This window comes from Zosterops lateralis, assembly GCF_965231275.1.
Source record: "Zosterops lateralis genome assembly, chromosome: 6".
In the NCBI taxonomy this organism is placed as follows: Eukaryota; Metazoa; Chordata; class Aves; order Passeriformes; family Zosteropidae; genus Zosterops; species Zosterops lateralis.
In genome coordinates this window covers 21,718,605-21,735,625 of record NC_139761.1, presented here as the reverse complement: position 1 = coordinate 21,735,625, position 17,021 = coordinate 21,718,605, and the positions used below count along the sequence as shown (strand labels likewise).

At 38.9% G+C, this 17,021-nt stretch overlaps 1 protein-coding gene across 1 annotated transcript in view; it reads right to left on the bottom strand.

Moving 5' to 3' along the window:
- Nucleotides 1-802: 802 nt before the first annotated feature.
- SPTLC2 (serine palmitoyltransferase long chain base subunit 2) overlaps nucleotides 803-17,021 on the bottom strand; it is a gene marked incomplete at its 5' end in the record, with an annotated part of 73,713 nt that continues 57,494 nt past the window's right edge. The window contains 3 exons of the mRNA XM_083864040.1: nucleotides 803-6,898; nucleotides 11,906-12,035; nucleotides 13,981-14,116. Coding sequence (XP_083720166.1) covers nucleotides 6,779-6,898; nucleotides 11,906-12,035; nucleotides 13,981-14,116 — 386 coding nt within the window. The 3' untranslated portion in view covers nucleotides 803-6,778. The remainder of the gene's footprint in view (nucleotides 6,899-11,905; nucleotides 12,036-13,980; nucleotides 14,117-17,021) is intronic.

Genomic DNA, 17,021 nt, shown 5'->3' with positions numbered 1-17,021 from the left:
GCTGGCACAGTCCCATAAAGGGAGACCTAGATGGGAAAGCCCAGCATTTCTACAGCCTTAGCACAAAGCTGCAAATCACCCGGGCCCATTTGTGTACCTACAGCTGAAATCAGGACCCACACCTCCTTTTCAAATACCGACATTTAGTTTATGCAGACTTAGGGCTGAGATGAATGGAAGGAAATGTTTAGAACAAGACACAAACTGCAAGACAGATGTGAGGTCAAGAATCCCATGTGAGATGGATCGAGAAGGCCTTTCAAACATCTCATTAGCAGCACGGCAGCTGAGAGCAGTCTGACACTCTAACAGCACCCAAGAGTAGCAGCCTGGCTTTCAAGCCCAGCAGCTTTTTGGGGCCAGCACCGAGCTGGAGCAGGCACTTATCGTGGGAGTGCTGCACATCAGGAACAGCAGCTACAACTGCAGGCATCTCCTCTCCACAACAGAAGTGCCTTTTCTAGAACTGCACATCAAAGCAGTTGCTGTAACATGGACCAGAGACTGCCAAAAAGCAGCTAAGCACCCATCACACATGCAAGGTTTCCTGGCTCTGGAATACAAGGCTAGAGGGGAACAATGATCTGTCTGGGCTCTCAAACAGGCTTTGGTTTTACTCAGTCATCCCAGTATGAAACTCGTGTTGAATTATTTGGAGGTTTTTATTTTGGGGGTGGGTGGGAGAGGGACTGGGAAGGAAGAGGGTTCAGACTCCTTAACAGGGAAAGCCTCATTAAGGAAAAAAAGTGCCAAAATCATGATATAGTGGGGTTTTTTAAGTCTTTATTATGCAGAACATAGAATATATTTGAATGAATTTTTTCCCAAGCATTTTTTTCTCCAGTTGTTTTTTTTTTTTAACATGCATTGTTACCTTTTCAAAGCCAATGTACCATCCATTTATCGTTTTCCCTGCCCACAAAGCATCCATATTCATGTTAATCACAAATGTAAAAAAAATTAGACATCTGGCATAAAATATTTTTTTGGGGGGGAGCCCATTTAAAAATTTTATCTAAAATGTCTTATCTACAAAAAAATCCAATATATATGTACATTATAGCAACACAGAGGCATAAGAATACAGTGCAATTTAAGATGAAGTGCTGTGACTTGGTAATTCTGCCCAGGGCTCTTGGAAATGTGGGCCACCATTGGCTTTGGGGCTGCTAGCCTAAAGCCTCAGGCTCCAGCATTCCTCAGTTCTCAGATGGGTCTGAAGTTAGTATTGGGAGGCTAGAGATGCATTATGCTTAATATACCATTAGGGGGTAGCAGAAATACTGTCTGAATAGGATGAGCTTTGGGGAGAAAAAAAAAAAAAAAAAAAAAACAAACAAAAAAAAACACCCACAAAAACCCCCCAATGTTTACAAAGGTCAGATGGTTTGGTGCATATTTCACCTCACCGTGGGTATTTTTGGAATGGCACCAACCTTTGGCATATTCATGTGAGACTTGTTCACCTACCGTTGAGGAAATGAATTTGCTAGCTGCCACTAGTTCCCAAGTCCCTGACAGTCTCAATAAATCTCCCACTTTCAGCAGCCCAGAAAGAAGATACCAATGGAGCTGCACAGGAACAATGTAAGCTAGACAGGAACATCGGTGCAGAGAACTGCACTACTTTTGGTTCCCATGTACAGACATCTCCTTAAACAGCTGCTAGCCAGGCTCACACAAATTGAGTTTTGAACCTCTCCCTCCCAAGAAAACAGCAGTACATACTGCTTAGTTAAGAGCACCTAGTATTCTTCTTTTGGTTAAAATCCACTGCATTCTTCAAGGTCAGTCTTAATTTTAATTCTTCATACCAAGAATCACAGTTTAAGGCCTTCAACACACACCACAGTCATCATCTGCTTCACCCAGCCCCTTCTGGGGATATAAGCACAACAGCTCCAATGTCTGCAGCAAATGCTTCTCTTTTTAGTGAAAGGTAAAGCACAATATTTCACACAAACACTTTATGTTTGTGCTCTAGTATTATGTCTGAATCCTTGAACAGGTGAACAACTGCAAGGCTGGGAATGTTTACAGGAATACGAAGCCATCAGAATGGCATTGGAGATTCTTTTTTTTTTTTTCCTTTTAAAACCATGTTCAGGTCATGCAGGTCAAATGACTCGTGCTTTTCCCAAATAGTGGTCGAATGCCACTTGGGTGTCAGGTCCAGCACCAAAGCCAACAGTGCACCTGCTGAGGGGTCACACATTCCTGAACAGCTCAGCACTTCACTAGTGCTAAAACAGAACAGACTGCAGGTGCCTCAAATCTCCATGCAGAAGGTGCCATCCACACAGATCCCAGCATGCTTGACACTTTCATAGGCTGAATATAAACTGTAAAAATAATATATATAAACTGTATACATTCTGACTGAGCATTGTATATTGGGATAGATCTCTACAAGTTTCCTTCTCTGTGATGCAGCAAGGGGGCTCATGCATAGTGCTTCAGATCCAGTGCTGCAAGGTGATCTCTTAGATGAAATGAATCATGCTTACGTTTTCCTCCAACCTCTCCTATGATCTCCCTGAATGGGTAACATGACTTCTGAATGAGCAAACAGTTGTAAGCTAAATGCTTTTTAGAGGTAAAGAAATCAAATTTGCACAGAAGGAAAAGGAGTATTTACTTAGTGTGGAAAAGTTTTAGAGGAGTGTCCATTCAGGCACTGAAAGCTGCATTCCTGATTTAGGGATACTTGTTCAAGTACACATGAAAGATCCCTGTACAGCTGAAAATAAGCCATGATTGACTATGCCTTTTCTCCATCTCTGCTGTACCAGTCCTTCATCCATGTAGCACAGAATTGCTGACTTTATGGGCACACTTCCCTTGCCTGTTCTTTGTGAAGGTGTAGTTCTGATAGTGAGTACCACATCTGCACTCCTAGAGGAAACAGCAAGAGGAGGATGGATAATGCAGTTCCTTCAGATGTTTGGTCAACTCCTGAGTCTTTGCCTAAACAGAAGCATACTACACCTGTAACTCAAGAACCAGAACTATTCATTAAGGATGCTACTTAGAAGGGAAAAGATATAGCAACTAAAGAGTTAAATATACCATATACATACTATACAAAAGTTTATGTCATGTAAAAAACAAATGAAGGCCCTGAATATTCTGACACAAAAAATTGGTTTCTTCTCTGCCAAAGAACTAAAGGAAAACTATGAATCAGGTTCCTTAAGACAAAGATCTACTTGGGAAGGCCAGTTTCTAACAAGAAGCAGATCTCTCACTCTTTGCTGATGCTTGGTAATAGGAGCTTCTCAATTTTCTTACAAGTGAAAGAATATGGCTATTAGCCTTAAAAACAGTCATGGTTCTAAACTCTTTACTTAATGGAGGCAAAAACTTGCTCTCTTAGTTCTTCAGAGAGGTACTGGGAAGGTAACTATTGTATATTTATGAGTAAGTTTAGCCAATATACAGTGCTGGGCAAAATCCTTTGTTCAAAAGCAGCCTTCATTTTCTTTTCAGTTTTGCATCTCTTAAGAAATACCGGGAGTCATTTTCAATTAGAATGTCTCTGAAAAGTTGGCAGAGACTGAAGTTTTATTTCTTAAGCAGCTTTTCTTCCTTTGTGATCTCTCAAGATTGGTTCTTTCATTCATTTCTACTGCCAGGAGAAAAAGGAGACAGATTTCTGGTCAGTACATAAATATCAAAGCAGCAATCCATCCTACACATACTGTGTAAGCATACATGCTGTAGGTTTGCCTAGTACAAACCCATATTGGAGTTTTTTAGTAAATGCAAAAAGGTTTTCTTGGCTTTCAAGCTCAGTGAATTACTGAATTAAAAGCGTGAAATCTTGGACTTGTAACTCTTACATTTTCAGAAGCAGTTTCAACAGGTTTCATTATTTTTACCAGACTTTGGCAAAACAGGTTCTCTTGAACAAAAAGCCTCAGAGAAGAGTGGGGGGATTTGCTTCCCAAAAAGGATATGGCAAGGCTGAAATGTAACCAAGCAGTCTGCAAATGCTAACTGCCAGAATTATTTCTGAAGTGTCTCTGCAACCCAAAATTCAAAGTTATATGCAGACAGCGTGACACAGCAGAAAGATACTTAAAGGCAGAAGCTTGAACACAATTTCCTCAACAAGTGCAACTAGAAACTAAATGGACACTAGTAATTTTTAAAGACTGACCATTTCAGAAGTATTAGACAGGATTTATCCGTATTATGAAGATTTTTCCAGATGCTTTTCTCCCTTCCAAAGACAAGCTGCTCTAAAACTGATTCCCAGAGACAAGGTTAAGATTCAACACTTGTAGAATCTATGATAACTCACTTCTAACATAATATATCACAGTTTCCAAACTGAGTCGACTACGCAGCAGACAAACACACTGTACATTTGTGAATGCTTAAAAACAGGTACCTACTGATCCAAACCTTTAAATTGGTCTGTTTTGTCTGGTCTTAAACCATTTCATGATCAAGTTAATAGGATCAGGGCTGAAGTCAGGGCTTCCTGTACTAACCTCCTCTTGTTCCCTAGTAAAATCCAGAGAGAAAAAGAAAAAAGAAAAAAAAAAAAATTCTTTGAGATAAAGCTTCTTGAAGTCAGAAAGCAAGTAATCTGCTGGAATGTTAGAGCTAGTCCTGGGCAGAACATGGGTGAGAAGGTAAACTCAGCTAACTGCCATTTATTCACTCAGGCTGAATATGTGAGACTATTTCATAGCTACCCAAGCTGCACATACAGATTCTCAGGCTCTGCACTCACTCAGCTCCAGAAGAAGAGCCAACTAACATTAATGGACTAAGACAGAAATAGTTATCTGGACCTATTTTCAAACAGTCAATTTCAGTTCTTTTCACATAATTAAATTTCTGAAATTCAATGGTAAAAAATGAACCAATGTTTTGAAGTTCCATTACATTAAATGTAACAAGATCTATAAATGCACAAAGTTAGACAGTCTATAAAACAGAAGCCAATTCTGCTTTAACTCACCACATGTATTTGCAGAACTGCTTGGTTCTACTGGCCAAAACACTCTCTCCCTGTTAGTTGCAGAGTGAACATTAAAGAACTTTAAAAGAATGAATATTTTTTTCAGCACCAGACAAAGAGCTTTGAGTTGCTCTCTGCTTTAGTATTATGATAAGCCTGTTTCTAAAACCTCAGTAACCTGCAAAAAGTATCTTTCTAACCCAAACTGAAGAGCTGGCCCAACCCAACTGACACAATGTTAACATTTTACTATCTTTGCAGAAATTGTATATGCCTAAATATAGAATACAGAAACCAATGATATGGCAATTGACTCATATTTAAAACTTTTGGTACATTTTTGTTGATCCATTCTGTTCACTGAAAGAATTCAAGATGTAAAAACTAAGTAGCAGACCAGTTCTAAGGTGTGTTAGAGCAAAGGCATCTCTTTGAAACAGAAGGACAGTATGAAACTTGCAAATAAACACTCCAAACAGCAACTGGCTCAGTGAACACTCATTTGAGCAGTGTTGATCAGTAACAGAAGTACAAAAGAATAAAAATATCAAACTAACTGCAATTGTGAGGACATTCTCTTTCTTCAGGGAAGGCCTACAGACATGCAGCTGCCAACGGTGACTTTGCTGGCCAGCCAAAACGTAACATGCCTACAAGATTCAAGCTGTCCATATGTTTAACAGGGCCAGTGTAGAACACCTCACAGATGACAAGAAACAGTGAGTTAGCATAGCAAAGGGCAGCAGCCTTTCACAGATCTGCATGAAAAAGATGGTTCTCCTAATAGTGATCCCTTGTATAGGCCTGCTTATTGAGGGGGGCTTAGTCTTAAGACTAAGCATGAGACTTGCTCTAGTTTGTTTAAACCCAAGAGCACCCTTCTAGGACTTAGTGACTTGTTCATGACTTTATGATAATTCTAAAGCAAGAGAAGCTAACCTGAAGATGAGAAAGCAACACACATAAAACCAACCCATATTTTTTTCTTTTTTTAAACAATAGTATTAAATACAAAGCAAACCCTTCTCCATCACTTACCCTCTATCAAAGAGACAATTAGTGTCAAAACCAGGAGACAATCTGGTATCCATAGTGGGAAGGAAAAGCGGCTACAGTTCCAGAAGTCCTTCTGCTTGTGGCTTACAAAACTAAATAATGTTTGGGAACAATGGTCCTGTCAGTGACATGTCAACAACACATTTATTTTAAAAAGGCTAAATTCAAGTTTTAAACATAAGTAACTGCAAATGAAAAAAAAACAACTTTGGTTGATTATTCATCTTGTTAAATATGTCAAAATTAGCAATCAACAGTTTCTCTAGGAAGTCTCCAGAAACAAACAGGTCAGCTCATTCCTTATTGGGAAGATCAGACACCTAGCAGTGACACAGAAAATGCTGCCATGCCAGCCTCACACATGCTCACAACATCTCAGCCAGCATTTGGGAGGCTAATGGTGCATACAAACTCTGAACTAATCAGCCACAGCCAACTTGGGTTGCTGTGAACTCATTGAGACAAATAAATAAAAAAAAAAAAAGCAACAAAAAAAAAAAAAAGAAGAAAAAAAAATAAAGCCAAGCACCTCTAGGGCCAGACCCTGAAGACACAGGAATCAAAGAATTTTTTTCTCCTCTCCCTATTTACAAAATGCCATTTAGAGCTGATGTGGCCACTTCAGTATTGTGAGGAAATGTCTCTTATACTAAGCAGTCATAAGTGTGTTGTTCACGGATGCTGTGGCCTGTGTGCCACGGAGTGTCCCATGGGGTGTGTCCCTCCCACTGAGGCAACGGAGGGAGTTCAGTCTTCTGTTTCTTCATATGTTGTCTCGTCAAACGGCCGGTCCAAGAGAGGTACCAAACGGCGACGGGAATATTTCAGTTGCAAAAGATCCCCAACTTCATTGATTTCTTTTAAAGCCTGACAAAGAGACCACAGTAGATCAGCAGAGGACACAGATGCAAGTTATCTGCACATCTTCCTTTATGCATGCCTGCAGACTACTCTGACAGCCATTATACTTGAGATTTTACTGTGCTAGAAGCCGGTACCTTCAGAAGTGCATTGGATTTTTTTTATTTTAGCATTCAGAAATTTTGAGACCACATAAACAGCACTGGTCACTTAACTGAGAATGCCTATGCATCCACCTGACTATTCCAGATCCAGAACAGGATCATAATATCCAGCAAACCCCATGACTATTCATCGATAGAAAAACAATAATGTTTCTCCCTTCCTGGAGGTAATGAAGCTGAAAAAAAAATGTACATTTTGTTTGAGGTTTGACTCCTCATTATATATCATTCAGTTTGAAAACAACCTGTGTTAGCAAACCTGATCCAGTGTATTTTTTAAATTGCAAAACAGCAACGACAAACTACAATAGTGAGCTAACAAGTTCTATAGATGCATTTGTTAGATCTACATTTGATTAATTTGCATTGTCCGTATACAACCAGAGATGAAAGCTATGTATCATAAACAACATGGCACAGAAGATCTTTGCCAGACAATCCAAGGTAAGAAAGATAAAAAGTTATTCTGGGTAGGACCGCAAGCATTTTCTCCTTGGAAAGCAAATCCCACTGACGTTGCCACAAAGGCTGCACTCAAGCAACTGATGACCCAGAACACTGCTACTGAATTAGCACAGCCTTTCACCATTTTGACCTGAACTCCAATATTATGAAGTTTACCAGAGATCAAACATCTGCTTGCGTAAGAAATGAGGGAAGTCCCAGCTCAGTTAATCATACTTCCATTATGTTGCAATCTCTGATAAGACATTGGTCCACACACAATAGGGTCTGTTAAAAGCCAAATCCTAAACTTCATTTCTCTACAGAACACTCCTAGAGCAAACCACAAAATAAATAATTTGCTGCAGACAAATTTGTGATAGCAAGTGACGCTAGTTATTTTATATAGGCAAGTGACAAAAATTAATTCAGAAGACCACTTCCAAGTCCAATGTAAGTTTTTGAATTCAAAGGTTGGCATTCTTCACTGTCTTGAATTGTAAATTTACGGAGATAGGTACATTCAGCACTGCTTCAGAACGTCACTAATCCAACACTAATGCTCCAATCTGGGTCAAATGCTTGTTCTTGAGGACAGTTGGCAGATGGGGGTTAATAGCTCTACATGTTTTTTCTTCCTAGATGGATAGTTCAAGTTTTTGTTTCTTTAAACAATGGACCTTCATGCTTGTTATATCTGGCAGCAAAAACCTCTGCACTCCAAAATCTGGGGGAACGACAAACCCAGGAGTTGGACCGCGGTAAAAACAAAACAAAACAAAAGTATGGGCACAGTCTGCCAGAGCTTTAAGTAAAAATCCCATATGGAAGCAATTTAAAGCTGAATTTCTGTTGAAAGAGTATGTTAACTGTTATTCTTGAATGCAGATTTAGGATTTTACTAATTTAAAACAAAAAGGGCCATGTGACCAGCAAAGACTACAAAGGAAATGGCATTGGTGTACTCTGACTTTAGGAGAGTGTAATATATTTTTCATCACTGAAAAGAAAGCACAGCCCACTGTGATGCAGGTTATGAGGAACTTCACTCTGATCCTAAGCCAAATATTTTTAGGCAAGGAAGTTTTATTTACATAAAACAGTTAAAATTTTAACTAAGAACTGTTCCTCATCATGTGGGTGTATTTAATAAGAACAAGGAAGCATTACAAATATCACTATTTGCAAGACAAGCTTCTCTTCCCATGCTTCAAACCTGGATAAGTTTTGTTTAAAAAAATACCACAAGAGCCCTAGTTAGTATTCATGAATACACAGATGGGATAACAAGTTGTCCTCTCTATCAGTGAAGTGAGGAAGCTGTCTGCCAGTTCTCCTCAACTCCATTCACTTTAGTTCTTCCTCCTCCTGGATATTATTGCCATAGTTAGCAGAGGGATTAGACCTTAATGATTAGCTGCCTGAAATCAATTCCTCTTCACTGCGTCACAAGAAAACATAGCATAAAGTCACTGACACAAAGACTTGCTCCTTTATTAACTCCTCTTGCCAATGTTCTGGGTTCTGAGCATGCAGCTATTTTGAACCATAAAGGGAGTTATGCTAACTTGGAAAAAAGCCTCCACATACTGAGCTAAATCAGGATTTCTTTATTCACTTCAAAATTCACACCTCATTTTGCTCTGGATTAATTTTCTTAGCAGACAAGCTCTAATATATTGAACATGCATTTCCTCAACTTAGTACATTTAACACTTACAGAGGCACTCTAGCAATGAGTCTTATGTTAAATGCACAAAATTTGAAACATTTTTTGGAAAATGAAGGAAGAATTGAGCGGAAAAGAGGTTTTTAAAGCAGAATAATAAAAGTTACAAATAGACTTTGGAAGAGAGCAAATGTGGTACTTATACAGACCCTACAAGAGCAGCTTATTATGGCAAAGGCCCCAGCTAGTCACTGAAAGAGAAGATCAAGAACCTAACCAATATAAAACTGCATGATTGCTCAGGCAGTGCCTGCACATAAACTTTGTACGGTTTCAATTTTAGCTCAATTTACAGCAATATGATTTCAGAGACTTCAGTTTTCTTTATTTTCCTTCCTCCCATCTCTTATCCATCCCCACTCCATGCCCACCTGTCCAGAAGTTACAGCTCCCTTATTTGTGTCAATGAACTCAGGGATATTACCATGCTCTGAGCCAAGTCTGATACTATTTATTTTATACAGGGGAAAGGAAGCAATGGAGATGGTCTTCTCTAAACATACTAGCTCAAAACCTTTATTTGGAACAGAAACAACTAAACTGAGATAATTAAGGGAAGAGTAACAGACAGGACAAGTAGCTGGGAAGGAATTCCTTAAGCAGTCTATTGTTGGAGTGTTACATTATGGAATCTCTCAGAAGGCAGAAATAACTCAGGAGCAGCAAGTAAAGCACCGCAGATACACAGCAGGTTGATACTACTCAATAACACTACACATACATTATGAAACTGCTCACACCATGCACTGCCTTACTAAATTTTTTAACAGAAATTTTAGAAGTGTGTAATTTTAAGCTGTTGATTTTTATGTACAGTCAAGCAGTCAAGTGTGAAAAGGTTGAGTCTATTTTTTTACAAGACATAAGTAAATATCTGTTAGATAGCCTATTTGCTGTTCATATATTGAAATGTTACCACTTGATCATATTTGGACATTGGGCATGATTGCCCCTTCCTAACTGTTCAAAAATAGTTTCAAGATTTTTTTTGCCACAATCTTCTCAAGATAAAGGCAAGGCTTTTCAACCTGCAGTTCCTCACTCTTTTTTGCCCTTCTTCAAGAAGAAGGTGACATTTGTTGTCTTCCAGTCCTCAGAAGCCTCCCCCAACCACCACAAATTCTTCCTCCAAAGATGATAATCAAGAGTGGCCTTGCAGTGACTGCCACCTCCCTCAATGCCTGTGGATGCAGCTCAGCAGGTTCCATGGACTTGTGCATATTGATTTTATTTAAATGTTCCCTTATTGGAGCTTCCTTCACACCAAAGGTAAGTCTTTACTGCTCCATATTCTTCCACTAATCTCATGGTCTCAGGATTCCTAAGTCTCACCAGTAGACTGAGACAACAAAGGCACCGAGTACCCTTGCCTCTTGCATGTATTTCTCACCTGATTCCCTGTGCCATTCAGCAGCAGTTTCCACATTTTCTCTACTCTTTCTTTTGCTACTAATGCCCCATAAAAGCTCTGCCTGCTGCGTTTTATGTCCTTTGACAGACTGAGTTCCAGGTGGGCTTTGGTTTTCCTGACCCCATCCCTGCATGCTCAGGACTGTGTCTCTATTCTTCCTTGGTCACCTGTCCGTGCTTGCACCTCTTACACACTTTCACGATGTATTTTTGTTGGTTTGTTCATCCCTGCAGGCTTCCTACCACATTCACTCTCCTTTAAGTCAGGATAGATCATTCTTCAGGGAAGGAGTGGGGAGGAAAAATCAATTAGCTGTCTTGGACACCTCTGCTCTTTCAGACTGCATCCTACAGGATTCCTTCAAGTAGGTCTCTGAATAGGACAGAGTCTACTCTCGTGAAGCCCAAATTCATGACTCAACCTACTTTATATTCTGAATCACCCTCAAAGACCCTCAAAGTGGGGAAAAAAAGTGCAATGCAGAACTTTGGCAGTGCCTAAAACAGCCCATGTACACATGTCCACCAAAAAAGATTATTCAGAAGACTCAAAATTGAATGTAGCTACCACACCCAGACATACTAAGAATACGTAAGAATAGTCAGACTTATTCATATAATCCTCTTTCGACTCTATTAGAGAGTAACCACCATCCTTACTGAAGGCAGCATCTCCTAACTGTGATGCAGGCCTCCTTTGAGCAGACCTCCATTCCCTCTGCAAGTGCCAGTAAGGGTAAGCAAGGCATTGCACATGGTACAGACTCACTAGGACAGGTTCATTTACGATACACTGCTCTGAAGCTTTAAACAAGAACAGGAATAGTAATTGCTGGAAAAAAAATTCTCACTAATAATCATGCACTTCCTTTTGAGTGGAATATAAACGTTTTGGACGTTCTCAGACCTCTTTATTTTTGTCCTTATATTAGCATCTAGGGTTAGAAGATGCAAAATATTTCCTTTTAACCAGTTCAATGCAAGGTAGAGACTTTAAAGAGGGTAAAAAGCATTGTCTCACAGGAATTAGACTGTCTCCTTTAAAAATAGGACCAGGAAAGTCCTGAGACTTACTCTAAGCAGCCATTCCACACTGTTGAAACAAGAAAAGACATGAAGTCATTGCCAGCTCTATTGCAACGGGTTTGAAGATTAGATTCAACTATGCCGTGTACCAAACACTGAACCAGTGTACAAAACCCAGACAGTTGTTGTATCTGTTTATTAGCAGGCACGAGCAGAAGGAAGACAAGATGAGAGACTTACTGTATCAAGCATTTCTTTGGTATGAGCTGCAGACAAACAGAATCTGGCTCTGGATTCGATGATGGGGGTGGCAGGGAAGCCCACAACCACAACACCGATGTTCCGCTTCAGCATCTCACGCCCAAACGCACTGCCAGAGAGAACGAGATCGTCACAATTATTGGTGGCAAAGCAGGAGCATGAAGGACCCAGTATGGTAACCCATACAGGCCTTTGTTGTAGCAAGACTGTCACACCACAGTTTGGAGCTTCCAGTGGTTCTTCTTAAGAGGCAGAAATGCCTGCTCACAAAAGCCTTTTTTAAATTCAACCCCAAGGTGGTCCTTCTCAAAAGGTTTCAGTGTATTAAGTTCTAACAAGGATGAAAGATTATATGTAGCAGAGACTGGTCTTTTAGCAGGCTGTTTCTAAATGGATTTGTAACCTAAGCTTGGAAATCTTTCCAATAGGAAAGAATTATTTTGGCTCAGAAGTTTGACTATACGAGGAATCCCTCATGCTGCAATGACCCAAAGTGGATGTTTCTGCAATTTCAACATGTTTTGTTTTCATTAATTTAATTTGATTAAAGTACATTATTGCATCATAGAATGTACATCATATACATAATTTATAAGTATCACAGGAATCACTGAATCACCACAGTAAATTTGGATCATTTAATGATACTTAATATTTTTAAGGAAGGTGCAAAAATGTCATACAAGTGTCACACACTAGTAGTGGCTAGGACTTATACAACGAGAGGCACAAAGATCTCAATCAGATCTGTAACGGCAGTGCAGTTGGGGGTGTTTCTACAGGCCACAGGAAACAGTTAATCCTTTTTCTTGTTGTGAGAAGTAGCAATGAACTTAAGAGGTTTATAAGGACACATAAAAATAACATTTTTTTACTAGGTCTTTAAATTTTCTGCCACAGCTATTTTACTTATAAATAGGTGCATCCTGATACACTTAATTTTGTATCCATTTAGTACTCTCAAACTACTTTAAAAACAGGCTACAAGGGACAAAGAAAGGATCAAGTAAACTCAATGCAGATCCTAAGGGCCAACTTTCATTAGAGATCTCTGTTCTTGCTCATTTTAAGTAAGGTACTGGCCCAAGTGCTCAGCTAATAAATATTTCCATGAACATTTCCAAGGAAAAGATTGTACTGACTGGTAGAAAAGCTGGGCAGTAGAAACAGTTGCTTCTGTGTGCAGGCAGAAGCACCCATAAAGGTAACAGGCCTTTTAAAACTTTGTTACACTGAGAAGGGTAGAGAATGACTGTATCTAGCTTCACAAAAAGTGCCAGACTGAAGCCTGAGCTAGTCAATCACTAGAGATGTTCACTACAGCTTAAAACAAAATTATGTTTTCCAAATTGGAAAGTGTTGATTGAGCACTACATTATACAGACCCTAAAAAGTAGCCATCAAAGCTAAGATGTCCTTGAAATCAGGTTTTTGTTTATGTTGAAAATATTTTCAATATATACTTTATATATCGTCCTTGCAGAATTTTAGCCTTAATTATCCACACAGCACCCCACAAATTGGCAAACCTATGTGCTATATTTGTTTTAATATTTACAATACCAATACTTGAGTGATTATATCTAGACCTCTTAAAAACTTTGGATTCATTAAATACATCATGTCTTGCCCTCCTGCTTTTCCTTTTCTCATTTTCAAAGTGTATCAATGAAAATGTTGGCTCTTTCTGATCCAGGAGCTAGTTGAAAGACTTCCTCCAGTGACTTTTAATATTAATTTCCATTCAATTTCAGCTCCTCTTTGGAACATTTATACACTTTATATATAAATACAATGGAAACACACAACCCGACCTTTAAAACAGGACATACAGGGGTGAAATTGCTTCCCTGAAATGCTTTCTTGATGCCCCAAGCTACAAGCCTCGATTTTCTCAAGATCACTTATAGAAGTTTCCATATTTTATAAGACTCAGTAACTATCATAAAAGCAAAAATCAAACTAATATTTTCTTATATTTAGAAAACTCTTAATATTCTTACACCAACCTAGCTTTAAAGAAGATGGGTAAGAAGTTATGCTGTCAAACGTACCCAATTTTTGCTGGCATGTAGAGCATCAGAGGCACAACAGGGGAATCTTCATTTCCATAGATGATAAAGCCCATCTCTTTCAGTCGTCTCCTGAAATATCTTGTGTTCTCTGCTAGCTGCTGCACACGTGCTCTCCCTAGAAAAGAATTGAAAGTGAGACTGGACTCAATTGTCGTAAGTCACATCCATAACTGCAATACAAGACCTCAAACTAAAGTACAAGACCATTAGTGTCCTGCTTATGCTTATCAAAGTGTTAAAAATAAATGCAAATTGGGATGTGTAGTTTCTTCTCCTTCATGTAACCAAGATTAGTCATGCATTTTCTGACAAGTCTGGATGGACCAATACAGGCACAACTATCAAGTCCAAGCACTGCCTAGTTTTTCCATATCAGGTTTTCTTTCAATAAAGAGATACCTGGCAAAAAAAGAGAAGCAGTTCCCTGCTTTTAAACAAGATTCAAAGTTTTCTCAGAATTCACTAGTAAGTGCATCTTGAAGAAGAGTTTGCTTACACTTTGAATAATTAATGGAAAACCTATTGAATCAGCTGGTGTTGTTTACCATGTTTTATCCTGCTTGCCTGCATTATTGTGAATTGCTACTTTCCTCTTTAGATCTCTTTGCTGGACTATCACGTGGCTGCTCCCTAACCTTTTTCAGTTAAAATGAGCTGGGTTTAAATTAAACCGATTACTTCTGATAATCCACCTCACTTCACTTAAGTGCCAGCAGCCAATTTATCATGTATTCAGTCATTTCTGTAGGGATTCTTTGATATTTGTCAAAATTAGTACACAGGACATTAGACACCAACTACAATTTAAGTATTTCAGATGTTCAGATATATATATATAGAACAGCGTATTTATCAGTTAATTAAATTCTAGCCTAGCACACTATACTAACTTCCTGTATTGCCCAGAAAAAAGTCCACATCATCTCACTTTAAGCAGATCATAATAAATTTCTGATCAACTAATACTCTAATGTGCTTAAGAGATTAAGCACTATGCCATTGATGAGACTACAATAAGTAACACTTAACTTACTAGTCTCTGGTCCACAAAGTATATTTCTGGATAACTGATTACCCAGACACTGCCTTGCCCAGGCGGGTGATTCATCAACGGAACCACTAAATGTACAGCATGCAGATCTATGCCACACAGTGAAGGTGGCTGCTAGACATTAATCCTCTTCCTTTAAAGTTGTAGATAACATAAGGTGATTAACTAACAGGAATGCCAGGTCTCAAAGAAACATCCAACACCCACACAACTTTCCTCCAGGCCAGAACAAATGTAATTTTAAGAACCTATATAGTATCTGTTGCCAAGAGTATCAGACATTCCACCCACAACCAGACAAACAAAAGCAAAATCCCATCAAAGGCATAACATAAGGAAAAAAAGGTGAAACCTGTTAAGTTTGCAAAACTTGACTTATCATTTGTGGGTAGAAGCTGGTATTTTTAATAGCACTAAATGCCACTTAAGACATCTCTTCTTCTCCATTAAAAGCATTATTTCTTAATCTTTTCTCCCCCATAGTTTCTCTAGAAGCTTAATTCCTCTTCCCCAAAAAGCAGTAAGATTTCAGTAAAACACAAAGGCTTCTTGAACTTTATGAAACTAAATTTTTAATTTATTCACATCAGATCAGATCCTCTACTGCAGACACAGATTTCTCTTATGTTTTCAGACCAACTACTTGACCATTTTTAATAATCCAGACTGCAAAATGAAGTTGAAAAGAAGAAACAAACTCAATAAAATTAAAAGAACCAGGCTTACTGCAAGATACTAAAAATAGCGGGCCAAAAGCCACTACTTGCATTTCTAATATTGAGGCAATCAATAAATAACCAAGTGTCCACAGCAAACTACATAGAGGAAAAAAAGCTATTTTGGTATCTTCCAACAAAGCTGTATCTGCACATCTCCTACAGAGAAATGCACCAATTTCTGATATTTCTGAGGTCAGTGATGTGTAATTGCATCAAAATACAAATCAGATTTCACCAGTATGGAGTAGTAAGGTAACACACATAGCTGCTGTGACCAGCTCCTCACCCAGGACAAGGAATGCAGCCTTTGCCATACATACATCTCCTCTATGTTCCCATAAAGCACGGGGTTTACAGTGTTGAAGCAGATGGAATTTCATCACCTTTATGGTTTTCCCCTCTATACTTTCGCACCCTTTTACATGTTGTTGGGAGCCCTCCAGACTAAAGAGCAATCTTAATTTGTAGTTAGCAACCACTTCACAGTTTTCCCTAAACTCCTATCAATAAAAACATGTTATGATTCTAGATTTGTCCTTATAGATTGAAGAATGCTTTGCAATGTAAACAAGTCTCAAGAACAAGTCTTTCAGTTCTCTACAGAGATGTAATCGCCATTAAAAGCAACCAACAGATTTGGAAGATGTTGCCTTCTTCAGGTTTGTGGGTCTCAAAAATCTATCACCTTTTACTTCACTCTAGAGCCATCAAGTAATTTAATGAAATTATTGCTTCTTTAAAAAATTGTGGCTACAATAACATTACCAAGAACTTGAAAACATATACCCAATGGCCCACTACTCATCATGTCATTACCATCTGAAGAGAACTGTAGTTGTGGTGAAGCAAAGCACCAGGAATCAAACAAAAATTGAGCAAAGGTTCCTTGTCCTCTGCTTGCCTTTCTCCCTGCATTCTGTGCAAGCACTCTTCTCTATACTTCAACATTTTTAATCTCCTATTCCACTATAAAATCCTACACTTGTGATTCCACATGCTAATTGAATAGGGTTTGCAATATTATGCAACAAGCATATATCCAGTGTTGGGCTTTACTAACATTTGCTGGTTCAGCCCCATTGGTACACACTGGTGTAGCAGGCTCTTAACTGCTAGTACAGTTCCACCATGTTTTCTGGGGCCACAAATACAAACTAAGCAGTGCTGCAAACAGCAGTGAGTAGGTATCATTGCTAATCCCGCTCACAACCCAAATGGTGCTTGAGCACTCAAACAGGACCTCTAAATCC